At 39.1% G+C, this 13,435-nt stretch overlaps 1 protein-coding gene across 4 annotated transcripts in view; it reads right to left on the bottom strand.

The window, feature by feature from the left end:
- The window catches only part of SSH2 (slingshot protein phosphatase 2), a 259,485-nt gene that overhangs the window by 108,421 nt on the left and 137,629 nt on the right, over nucleotides 1–13,435 (bottom strand). The window contains exon 1 of one of the 4 annotated variants that reach the window (XM_012740623.2): nucleotides 8,437–8,776. The exons of 2 other annotated variants lie outside the window; for them this stretch is intronic. In XM_012740623.2, coding sequence (XP_012596077.2) covers nucleotides 8,437–8,492 — 56 coding nt within the window. In that variant the 5' untranslated portion in view covers nucleotides 8,493–8,776. Of the gene's footprint in view, nucleotides 1–8,436; nucleotides 8,777–13,435 lie in introns of those variants that run through there. One more of the 4 variants, XM_020280810.2, reaches the window with a different exon arrangement.

The raw sequence follows: 13,435 nt of genomic DNA, 5'->3' as shown, positions 1-13,435 counted from the left end.
GCCTGACGTTAACAGTTAACTTCTTTTTTTTTATAAATATAAGGAATATACTCTAATGATAAAAGTGAATTCACACACCAGTAACAGTTGATTATCAAGTATTATGTACTGTACATAATTGCATGTGCTATGCTTTTATACACCAATCAGCTCAGTAGTTTTTTTTTTTTTTACACTAGCATCACTAAAACATGTAAGTAATGCATTATACTGTGACATTATGGCAGCTACAACTACTAGGTAATAGGAATTTTTCAGCTCTATTATAATCTTATGGGACTACTGTTGTATATATGATCCTTTGTTGACTGAAATGTCATTATGGGACACCTGACTATATTCAGAGACAAAACTCATTTACAGATGATATAATCATACACCCCGAAATGTCAAAAAAATTAACTAAAATACTGATAGATATTAGAAGTCAGAGTTCAGTAAGGTGGTCTGATAATAAACGCAAATATAAAAAGCAATAGTTTTACTACACACCTGCACTAATTAGAAAACGTCATAGAAAAGTAGAGCTCATTCACAAGAGCAATAAAAACTTTATATAATGCCCATGAATACACCTAATAAAGAACATGTAATTACCATATATGGAAAATTATAAAATTTAAATGAAGGACATTTAAAAAAGCAATGAATAGACACACACCCTATGTTTTTCATTGGGTAGGCTTATTTTGTAAAACTGTTAATTTGATCTAAAATTAATTCAGTAAAATTTCAATCAAAATCCCAAGAGAATTTTTAAAAGTGGAAACCAACAAGCTGATTCCAATACTTATCTGGAAAATAAACAAAAAAGCTAACGCAATTAAAAAAAATAACAATGAGGTAGGCCTTGTCATATATATCAAGATATCCACTAAATCTGTAATAAGTAAATACAGTGTGGTATTGGTGTATGAACAGAAAAATATATCAACAGACCTTAAGAGTACAGAAGTAGATCCCTAGTATCTATAAGAATTTAATATGTAATATATGTAGCATTTCAAATGAGTGAAGTAAGAATGGATTAAATAATGATACTGGAATAACTGACTACCTATTTGGAAAAAAGGTTAAGCTAGATTACTACCTCACAGTATAAATAAAAATAAATTCCAGATGTTTTGAAGAGTTAAATAATTTAAAATATAAACATACTAGAAAAATATAAAATAATACTTTTATAATCCTGAGCATGGGTGGAAAGGGTTTTTTTTTAATATACAAAACCCTGAAATCATAAGAGAAAATACCTACAGATTTGACTACACAAAAATTAAAAACTTTTATATGAGATGCAAAGTTAAAAGACAAGCTATAGGCTAGGTTTTTGCCACATAGTCAGAAAACATAGAGAATATAAAAAGAAAAAATACTGATAGACAAATGGTCAGAAGTACAAACATGCAAATCATAGAAGAAAAATACCCATAAAAATATAAAAATATTTTACTAAACTTCTATAGTAATAACTAAATTATAAATAGAGTAGTATTTAAGAGCAGGGGCTCCGAGTCAGACTGCCAATGTTTGCATCCTGGCTAGATATTCTCAGACAAGTTACTTAACTTCTCTGTGCTTCCTATCTCTAATTAAGGATAATACTTGACTCAAAAGGTTGTTAAGAAGAATGAGATAATTTATATAGTGGTCAAAACAGTGTCTGTGATAGAGCAAGAACTCATTAAAAAATTAACTGCTACTTAATTTTCTGATTAATAGGGAGGGAAAAGATAGAGGGAAAGATATACTCTTTTTTTTTTTTTTGAGACAGAGTCTCACTTTTTTGTCCAGGCTAGAGTGAGTGCCGTGGCGTCAGCCTAGCTCACAGCAACCTCAAACTCCTAGGCTCGAGCTATCCTTCTGCCTCAGCCTCCCGAGTAGCTGGGACTACAGGCATGAGCCACCATGCCCGGCTAATTTTTTATATATATATATCAGTTGGCCAATTAATTTCTTTCTATTTATAGTAGAGACGGGGTCTCGCTCTTGCTCAGGCTGGTTTTGAACTCCTGACCTTGAGCAATCCGCCCGCCTCGGCCTCCCAAGAGCTAGGATTACAGGCGTGAGCCACCGCGCCCGGCCAGATATACTCTTATATATAGCTAGTAAGAGCAAATTGGCAAAGCCTTTTTAGAAAGCAATTTGGTTGTATCAATTCTTTTTTTTTTTTTTCTGAGACAGGGTCTTGCTCTGTCACCCTGCTAGAATGCAGTTATGTCATCATAGCTACTGCAACCTCAAACTCCTGGGCTGACTTTTCTGTTTTGTAAAGATGGGGTCTCACTCTTGCTCAGGATGGTCTCAAACTCCTGACCTCAAGAGATCCTCCTACTTCGAAAGAACTAGGATTACAGGCTTAAGCCACAGTGCCCCAGGCACTGTATAAAAATTTTAACATATACATACCATCAGACCCAGATATTCCACTGCTAGAAATTTATCTAAAATAATTTACAAATGTTTACAAAGATATATGTATCAGGATTTGGAGTACTGCACTCTAAGAGTTCTAGCTTCAGTTCTACCAATAACGAGCCATGTAGCTCTGTACAAATCACTTCACCATTTTAATTTCTATAGATTTAATTTCTCTAGTTCATTACTCTACAAAATGTGGATGATGACTTGCCCAATCTGCCTCAGAGGAATACTTTAAGGTAGTGGTCTCCAAACCAACATCAACAGCATCATCTAGGAACCTGTTAGAAAATGCAAATTATCCAGCCATACCCTAGACCTAGAGAATCAGGGGTGTGTGGCCAGCAATTGTGTTTTAACAAGCACTCCAGGTGATTCTGATGCAAGCTTAAATTCAGAAATGAGCATATGTGAAATCCCTTGGACAACTACAAAGTGGAACCAAAAGAGCATCAGTACTATTACTAATACAAAAAATGAAACTGTTTCTACCTTTTCATTTCACAAAAAGGTACATTTTGGATAACCATCTCAATATGGTCCTCTATTGTTGAGGCTGAACTTTAGAAAGCACTGATGTGTATCCAGGAAGTCAAATTCATATATGAACCAAATAAACAGAAATATTTTAGGTCAAGCACAAAAAGCTCAAGGTAACCTTATTAATCAAGGAATGTCTCAAGTGCCTAAGTTCTGAGACTTTTGATCAGAGGTTTTTACAATGGGAACATTTTTAATGGTAGCCTTTGCCACCATTTTATCTAATAATCCTTGATCCTTTCCCTTAACTTTTTAGGACACAAAAATGGACATATGTTTGGTATATAATGATAACAAACACCTTGGCCCTTGCTTACTGACCACTTCCCCAGGGACTGAAATAATGGCTCTAACATAGGCTTTCATATTTTTCAGAAGTTCAGATTTTTGTTTTCATTTTTTAAAAAGCATGTACAGACTCTTAAAGGGTATAGAACTTTTCATGATCATTTTGATCAGTCTGATCCAAGACTCTTGGAATTTGATCAGATGATTGTCTGGGTTGCTCACATATAGTAGATTTAACACTTAGAATAACTATTCTTTGTTTCTGCAATGAATTTGAACACTTCTTAATGTCCTTCATTGACAGGTCAAAAATATTAATAATATCATATTTGGTGAGTTTGATATGGTGGCAAGGGGAGATCTTAATCCAATAATATGACTTAATTACCAATAAAGTACAGTAATACCCTAGCTATTCTATAATTTCACCTATATATAACACAGTTGAAAGTCAAGAAATCAGAAAGAGCCTGTGATATCACCAAAATAAGTATGCAAAGGTCACAGTCTGAAGGTCATGAACTTTTCCCATAGGAGAGCCCCTAAGATCTCACTTTGGCTTACTCTTTGACACAATTCTCATTGGTTTCTAAATCCACAGCAAATCTGAGGCAGCAAATGAGAAAGGGCAAAAAGCTCTTATGAGAGGTTCCTCAGCAGTGACAAGAGAACCACTGGCCTAAGAGTACTCATGTGTCAAGGAATTCCCTCCTCAAATACACACTGAGTCAGTCTTCTCTTAGAACCCTTTAGTTTCCTGAATCTTTTAGTTGCTTGCACTAGTCATTGCTATTTACATATCTGGTACTACATGGAAATACTCACATCAGCTGAGATTTACAGTATTAGGTCTTAGAAATAAACATTTCCTTTTAGGAAAGAGGCTCTTAACCTTTTTTGAGATCACAGATTATTCTGAGAATCTGATTTAAAAATATATATTTATCTACCTAACATTTTAATATGATCTCAGGGAATCATAATAATTCACTGACTTTCTGAAACCAATCCATAGACTTCTGGGTGACCATGGACCCCAAATTAAGAACTTCTACATTAGGTGCCAACAATGGGTATGGTTAAGTTCATAAAGTTTAGTATTAAGAATGATCTCCAATGATTTCTTTTTAATGATGATGAGTTGGGCAACATTATAAATGCTAAACATGAATAAGCATGACCTCTAAAACAATACTAATAAATACAGTTTAGAAAAAGTGTCTCTTTTAACAGAAAAAGGTGACAGAGACAAAATTGAAACATATTCTGAAAATACTTTAAAAATTTATCTACCTTAGTACCAAAACTCAGTATAGCAAATGTTTTTTCTCTAAGTTGAAGATCTCAGCAAAGATAATTCCTAAGACTGCCAACGCTCAAAAATGACCTAGCCACTACTAAGACAAAATATCATTTTTATAGTGGTTAAGAGCACTGGACTAAGAAATGGATCCAAAACTGTCTAAGGACAGTTTTGTCACTGATAAGCTATATTGCCCTGAGCAATAACTTCTCTAAGTCTCAGCTTTCTGTCTGCAAACAGAAATTAGTTCATAGCGCTGCTGTGCTGATTAAATGAGATAATATACAATCAACATACATTAAGTGGTAAGTGGCAGTTATTAGCTATCATTTAACTTTGATTATCTAACTTTCTTTTTTTGAAACAGAGTCTCACTCTGTTGCCCTGGCTAGAGTGCCCTGGCGTAAGCCTAGCTCACAGCAACCTCAGACTCCTGGCTCAAGTGATCCTTCTGCCTCAGCCTTCCTAGTAGCTGGGACTACAGGCATGCGCCACTATGCCTGTCTAATTTTTTCTATATATTTTTAGTTGGCCAATTAATTTGTTGCCATTTTTAGTAGAGACCGGATCTCGCTCTTGCTCAGGCTGGTTTCAAACTCCTGACCTCCAGTGATCCTCCCACCTCAGCCTCCCAGAGTGCTAGGATTACAGGTGTGAGCCACCACACCTGGGCTTAACTAACTTTTTGTGTAGGTATTTACAGTTCACAAAGTGTTAGCAAATATATGATCTCTTATGATCCTAAGGGTTAAAAACCACTATATCCCCATTTAACAGGGGAAGAAACTGAAGTCAAATGACTTATCCAAAGACATTAAGGGAAAAGAAATCAGGACCTGTTTTATTACACCAGAAAGCATGACTCAAAACTCCTTTTCCCCCCAAAAGCTTAGAAGCTCTGCCTTAAAAATTGTAATTTTTTGGCCAGGCGTGGTGGTTCATGCCTGTAATCCTAGCACTCTGGGAGGCCAAGGTGGGAGGATTGCTCGAGGTCAGGAGTTTGAAACCAGCCTGAGCAAGAGGGAGACCCCATCTCTACTATAAATAGAAAGAAATTAACTGGCCAACTAATATGTATAGAAAAAATTAGCCGGGCATGGTGGCACATGCCTGTAGTCCCAGCTACTCAGGAGGCTGAGGCAGTAGGATTGTTTCAGCCCAGGAGTTTGAGGTTGCTGTGAGCTAGGCTGACACCATGGCACTCACTCTAGCCTGGGCAACAGAGTGAGACTCTGCCTCAAAAAAAAAAAAAATTGTAATTTTTTTTTTTTTTTTTTTTTTATTGGAGACAGAGTCTCACTCTGTTGCCCAGGCTAGAGTGCAGTGGGATCATTACAGCTCACTGGAACCTTGAACTTCTGGGCTCAAGTGATTCTCCTGCCTCAGCCTCCTGGGTAGCTGGAATTACAGGTGTGTCACCTCAATGGGCTAATTTTTTCTATTTTTGGTAGAGGTGGGGTCTCCCTCTTGCTCAGGCTGGTCTCAAATTCCTGACCTCAAGCTATCCTCCCACCTCAGCCTCTCAAGAGTGTTAGGATTATAGGCTTTAGCCACTGCGCCCAGCCATTTTTATTCTTTTTGTGGTTAAACATACATAAAATTTACTATTTTAACCATTTTACATGTGCAGTTCTATAGTTTTAAGTACATTCACATTGTTGTGCAACCACCACCATCACCCATCCCCAGGATTTTCTCATCTTCCCCAAATAAAACTTTGTACTCATTAAACACAAATTTATCATCTCTTCTCCTTCAACGCCTAGCAACTACTTTCTAACTCTCTGACTTTGACTACTGTAGGTACCTCATATGAATGAAATCCTACAGTATTTGTGCTTTTGTGACTGGCTTATTTTACTTGGAAAAATGTCTTCAAGGTTCATCCATGTTGTATCATGTGTCACAATTTCCTTCCTTTTTAAGACCAAATAATAGTACATTATATGTATATAACACATTTGTTCTTCCGTTCATCCATCCAGACACTTGGGTTGCTTCTACCTACCTACCTACCTACCTATTTTGTGACAGAGTCTCACTCTGTTGCCTGGGCTATAGTGCCATGGCGTCAGCCTAGCTCACAGCAACCTCAAACTCCTGCCCAGCCTAAAGTGTTAAAATTTTTAAAGTGTTAAAAATAAAAAGGTGGTGGCCAGGTGTGGTGGCTCACGCCTGTAATCCTAGCACTCTGGGAAGCCGACTCAAGGTCAGGAGTTCGAAACCAGCCTGAGCAAGAACGAGACCCGTCTCTACTATAAATAGAAAGAAATTAATTGGCCAACTAAAAATATATAGAAAAAATTAGCCGGGCATGGTGGCACATGCCTGTAATCCCAGCTACTCAGGAGGCTGAGGCAGGAGCATTGCTTGAGCCCAGGAGTCTGAGGTTGCTGTGAGCTAAGCTGATGCCATGGCAGTCTACCCCGAGCAAAAAAAAAAAAAAAAAAAAAAAAAATTAACACTTTAAAAAATGAGATTGATTATCCAGAGTTAGATTATTTACCTCTTTCCTTCTCTTTCACTCCACTTGTCCCACCCTCTTTTTAGAGGGAAAATGCAAGTAAGGTAGTTTAAGTGTGTACAGTTTACAGTGCAAGGCAGTAAAACCACTTTTATTTTCTTCTGTTTTCTATTTTTTAGGAGCTCCACCATGAATCAACACAAAGGAAAAAATCTACAACTGAAATGAGTTTAATTCGATTTGGGAGGATAGGAGGGTAAACTACCAATCAAAATAATAAATTAGGTGTAAGATTACCTATAACACACTTTACATGCCATTCTCTGGACCTTCAATAAAGGATAATTTAAAGTTTCCTTTGTTGGACATTAAATTAAAAAGCTAACCTGGGAGGGAGGCAGTCAGTAGCTTTGCTTAAGTGCTAGGAGTAGGGAAACTTCGGCAGGTGTCTCTTCTGAAGCTACTCTGAGTGCATGCCAATACAGGAACCAAATTGCTCCTACCTAAAGTAGCCTTAAACCGCTTAATTGGCTTAAGGATACAATCTGAATAGTAAAGAGTTCCTCTACTTTGAGTTTCATAACTGTTATGTGAGATTAACCACAAGCTTCAGCACACACAATTCTCAGAAACAGCTAAAGTACAATGGAAGAGAATGACAACTCCAGAAACTTCAAAAATAGTGACGATTTAAAGATGCCCTTGAATCTCGCACTTTAGTGAATGAAGGTGTGCATGCAGACTTGGGGTTGTTAGCAAGTAGTAATAGTACAGGCGGAGGAGAAGGGGAGAGAGGGAGGGAGGAGGAGAGGGAGGAGGAGAGGGAGGAGGAGAGGGGGGTGGGGGGGAAACCCAGCTAAACTACCAAAATCTCGTTCTGAAATAACTCCAGACTATAACCAGCGGGAGAGAAGAATGAACTACCTTTCTTTGTGTAAACACACTGCAACAGAAACTTACATAGTCAGGCGCAAACATATCTAAGACAAATAAAAACCACCACCACGGGAGGTTGGTCACCAGCAGGACCCACAGGGAGTCCCTTGCGTTTGCGGCCGGTTGTTCCGATCCTACCGACCACCCTACAGCCCAGTCTCCCGAATACCAAATGGCTCGGCTGTCGTTCGGTCACCACAGATAACTTCTCCGCGCGACCCACTTTCAGATTCCTTCAAAGTTTATCAGAAATTCTCCCAAATGACTCGGTCCACCCCCACCCCCGAACACTTTCTGCCTCCAAGAATCACCCCACAGCTCCCCACCATCGTCCAGCCCCCAGGAAGCCCAGAAACCGCCAAGCACTCAGGGTGCGCTTCCACTCTCCCCTGCTTGTTTGCTCCCCAGGATGCTGGGGAAGCGGCTGCTGAGAAGCAAACTTTCTGAGCGTTCGCGGAGGCGGAAGGGCGCACGGCGGACTCACAGCTGGTTGATGGCGTTCTGCGAGATGACCGCGTTGGCTGAGAAGTAAGGGATCATGTCGGGGCCACCGAGGCTGCAGGTGCAGGAGAAAGGCGGCTTCCTTTTGAGGGCTAACGTGCTCAGGGTCGTGGGGCCGGCCCAAGGCGCCGCATCCTGGCCTCTGCCCGACTAGGGCACGAGGCGCTCGCGTTGGGCTCCTGCAGGGGGAGGCGCAGGCGGCGCGGGCACCCGGAGGCACTGGCACCCGGCGGCACAGCTGGCCCGCCGGGTCGCACGGAGGCAGCCGCCGAAGCCCCGGGGCTCGGCTGTGGAGTCTGGGCGGCGGGGCGCCACCAGCAGCCCGCCCCCACCCGCGTCCGGGGCGGGGTGCGGGAGTGTCCACAGAGCCGGGAGGTGGGCCCGGCCGGCGCCCCGCCCCCGAGCTCGCGACACCCACGCGGTCCCGAGCCAGCGTCCGGGGCTGTAGGGCAAGGGGCGGCCCCAAGATGCCGCTGCCTGGGCGAGGGAATGAAGCGAGCGCCGGGTGGGCGGGAAAGGCTCGTGTTTCTCTAAGGGGAACGTTTCAACGGAAAAGTCCTGCCTCTTGACCTGCTCTATAAATGGTACCTCAAACAAACTCCGTTTTTTGAATGATCGTAAAAATTTTTAAGGACATATATTCACAAATGCAACAAATACTTCTGATCGGTTTCCTATGTGTGGAGGAATTCAGAGATTAGGTTTTTTTTTAACAATTGAAGTTATGGTAAAAAAAGAAAACTTATTTATACTGTTGATAACATCTGCTCACCTACTTTGTAAATAAATTTTTAGAGGGCTTTCCAACGGTCCTCAGAACCAAGGATTCACAGCCGTAGCTGCACATATGAATTACTTGTGGAGATTTTAAAACTCCCAATGCCCAGTCTGCACTTAAGACCAGTCAAATCGGAATCTCTTCAGGATGGCATTTAAACGTATTTTTCAAAGCTTCCCGGGTGACTCAAACGTACAGCCGGGGTTAAGAAGGCAGGTTAGAGATTATATACTCACTTTACAGATGTGGAAGTATTTGGGGGTCTAGGCAGATGACCTTGTTTGTAAAATGTTGTCACTCACACAGGAACCTAAGGTTTTTATGACTCTTGATCTAGGGCTTTTACCACCAAACGGTATTTCCTGATCCTTTTAGAGGCTTAAGCCCCTTACCATGTTCCCTCCAACTCACTGAACAGTGCCTTTCACCTGACTAGGAACCACCTCTTTGTAAAATGAGACCATCTCTCTCTCTCTGTGTCCTGCATGCTGTGTGGTGGCTTACAAAAGGGACTGGCACGGTGCAGATAAGTTAGCTCTCTTATCTTTTACTCTTCCAGTCTCATTATGCCAGAGCACATATTTTCAGATATCAGTATTTTTAGCATTTCTGAATACTTGACTAAAATATATATCAATGAAACTACCTTAGGAATTCTAGAGTGAGGAATTAATGACTTTTAGAAATCACTTCACTAACCAATTAGAGGAGAAAACATACTAAAATTAGGAAGAAGTCACGTTAAGACTCAACACGCTAGAATCAAGAAAAAATGTCTTTGTTTTCTATAAATTTACAAGGCTCTTTTCCTATTGGAAAGTTTGATTATTTTCAAAATCCTAGTAGTGAAATAATAATCAGTCTAAACTACAAATTCTATGCCTAAAACCACAATCACTCATTTGTTAGTTGATTCTTCCATAAAACTTAAAGCTATTGCCAAGGCACTGAGGGCTTGAAATACTGTAAACTCACACTGGAAAGAGACATCTTAAGTTTTCTAGAGATCTGGTGATAGGAAGGACTCAGGTGGCGAGTGAAGAGTTAATGGAAGGTCTGGATATTGGAGTTCATCTTATTCATCCATCTCTAGGAAGGAAAATGTTTGAAAGATTTATTCAGGCTGTGTCAGCAGGCACCCAAATGGCAGTGTAAGAAAAAATCTGCTGATACACCCCAAAATAAATTGCTTAAAATATCTGGCAAACTTGCCAGTTTGAAACTTCTTCCAGGCTGTAATTTATTATAGCCTCCTGCTGTGATCAAAAAAGACAGCAGGCACTTTACAACAGCACTGTTAAGGTGAGTCCAGTTCCTTTCATGACACAGCAAAGAAGGGATTTTATTGAAGTCAACACTAAATGATGCCATTTAGGAAAGATGATGGCATGGTAATCATCTGTATCTGTCTGAAAAAGAAGTCAGCAGGAAATGTATCTTACTCAATTCACACTTAATATCTCTTGCATTTAAAAATGGTAGGGATAAAGATTTCATAAATATGTATAGTTATCTTTTATAAATAGGTTCCTATAGTGACGCCCCAGAAGTGCATAGTCCTTTCGTTTCTCCTCGAAAGACCTCTATCAGTGCCTGTTTGGTTAAGAAGACTATGTTAACACCCCAATCCAGGCCTTTTCAAAAGCTTTTCAAAGTTAAATTCTCATTTTGAACTGTAATGTAGGAATTTGGAAAGTGCTGGAACATGCCTCTTGGTTTTTAAAGAAAAAACTTATACCCCCTTTGCAAACTAGGATACCTTTAAGAAAATAGTTCTTTATTCTACTCCGTTTTAAAAAGTTGAACAAATTCCCTTTCTTTTCACAGTCTGCAGAGTGTCAAAATGTCAATCAATTTAGTTTCAGCTCAATTTAATTTTTTACTCTCCACTGTCAGGAAACAAGGCTCTAGGGAGCAAGCTTTCTGTACCCAAGCATCTAAGAATTAAAAAGTGATTTCAAATTAGATTGAGCAGCATGAAATAAACTAAGCTAGTTTTCTACTCCACTTGAAGTTAGAAGGGGCTTTCTCTTAAAAAAAAAAAAACAACACAAAAAACTTTCATAAAGGCCCTGAAAAAAAGTGCTGCATTTCTTTACACTTCTGAGTTGGAAGATTTGAAATGAGTTTTGTCATGTCATTTGCTGACCATTTCAAGATTCGGAAATGTGAATATTTTTAAATGTTGGCTCTTGACAATATTAGCTATGACCAAATTAATTTTTTTGTAGAATTATATGTTAATAGCATTAAAAAATGCTTAAATTACTAGGTTTCCCTTATATCCATAAAGGACTTCCATTACTGTGTATCCATGCATCCCTCCATAAGGTATAAACACTGTAAAACACTGAACACTGGAAAGTTTCCATGCTGACCTAACTGTATTCCAGGATACACCTGAAGGTACACTGAAATGTGAATGATATAGACATGCTTTTGCTGCTGTGACAAAATTTCAACATGGGTAGATTATTTGAACTGATGCCAAAAGCAGTGGGCTAGAAACCAGAGGACCTAAGTTCTACTTCTAACATGGTCACTTAATAAACTAAGACTTTGGCCAATTCACTTAACTTCATCTATAACATCTAAAACATCTATAACCCTAAGGAAATGTCTTGAGATCTGTTCTTTTGAGAGTCTGGAACCTTAGAGAAAGGAATGTCATCTAATCTGGAGATCCCGAGAAATGCATTTAAATCTACCTAAGAAAAGTAGTCTCCTAGGTGAAAGCAGTAGAGTCCAAAAGTTAAAAACTGTCATTGGAATTATTGGGCTTGGGTTTGAATCCTAGTGCCACCATTAACTATGCATTTTGGAGTTACTTAACCTGTAGCTCAATGTTAGCACTTAATTTATGAAATTACTCTGAGGATTAATTAAATTAACATATGTAAAGTACTTAAAAGAATGCCTTGAACAAAAATCTACTCTTTGGCTTTAAAGTCTGGCAACTTTATGGTAAGGCCCACTGTGCACCTTAGATTATTCACTGAGAAAATGAAAATGTTGCCAGCACATGGGGAAGCCAAGGCAGGAGAATCTTGGGGCTGGGAGTTCAAGACCAGCCTAGGCAATATAGCAAGACCCTGTCTCTACAAATTTTTTTTAAAAATTAGCCAAGCATGGTAGTGCCTGTAGTCCCAGCTACTTGGAAGGCTGAGGTGGGAGGATTGCTTGAGCTCAAGCTTCGAACTCTCGAAGGAGTTCGAAGTTACAGTGAGCTATGATTGTACCACTATACTCCAGCCTGGGTGACAGTGGTAGCAGAGTGAGACCCTGTCTCCAAAAAAAAAAAAAAAGAAGAAGAAAATGAAAATGATGATCCTAGTCTAGGCTCTTTTTCATAAATCTAAAAATGGCAAAAGTGGGCAACATTAAAAAGTGGCAATACCTCTGATATAGAGTCAACAGGAGTTTAAGACCAGCCTGAGCAAGATTGAGACCCCATCTCTACTAAATATAGAAAAAATTAGCTGAGTGTGGTGGTGTGTGCCTGTAGTCCCAGCTACTCAGGAGGCTGAGGCAGGAGGATCAGTTGAGCCCAGGAGTTTGAGGTTGCTGTGAGCAAGGCTGATACCCCGGCACTCTAGCTCCAGGGACAGAGTGAGACTGTCTCAAAAACAAAACAAAACAAAACAAAACAAAACAAATAAAAAACCCAAATTCTATCAGCCACTTTGTCCATGGGCAAATCCTAATCTGTCCCACCCTGATTTCTTTAAACTAGGGATGGTAATGTTTACCTCACAGGCTTATTAAGATTCTTGGACAAAAGTGCTCTGTGAATAAGACAACATCAAATTTGCATTGTTATCATCATCCATAAATTGACCAGATTCCAGTACTAGAAAGCTAGTTGTATCTGTTTTATTTTATTATTCATTTATTACCAATGAATGAAAATTAAAATACATACAAACTTCCCCTATGTACCACCATTTCATCCAGGAAGTCTTTATTATTATTGTTTGCCAGGTAGTTAATTACATTAACTCACTATTACAATCTGTAAATAATGTGAGTTCTGCAGTGCTTACTCAATCTTTAAATTTTTTAAGCTTTCAAATAATAGCATTAACTTATATGAGTATTTTAAAAATACCTATTTGTATAGGAGGCTTCAATGAAGACTCAAAGACCCAGGGAAAACTGTATTTCTAAATTTGTATTTATATATGTATTTTTTTAGGAAAAAACA

Source organism: Microcebus murinus, chromosome 18, assembly GCF_040939455.1.
Source record: "Microcebus murinus isolate Inina chromosome 18, M.murinus_Inina_mat1.0, whole genome shotgun sequence".
Classification (NCBI taxonomy): domain Eukaryota; kingdom Metazoa; phylum Chordata; class Mammalia; order Primates; family Cheirogaleidae; genus Microcebus; species Microcebus murinus.
The sequence above is the reverse complement of the archived record's forward strand: the minus strand, read 5'-3'. Positions and strand labels throughout refer to the sequence as shown.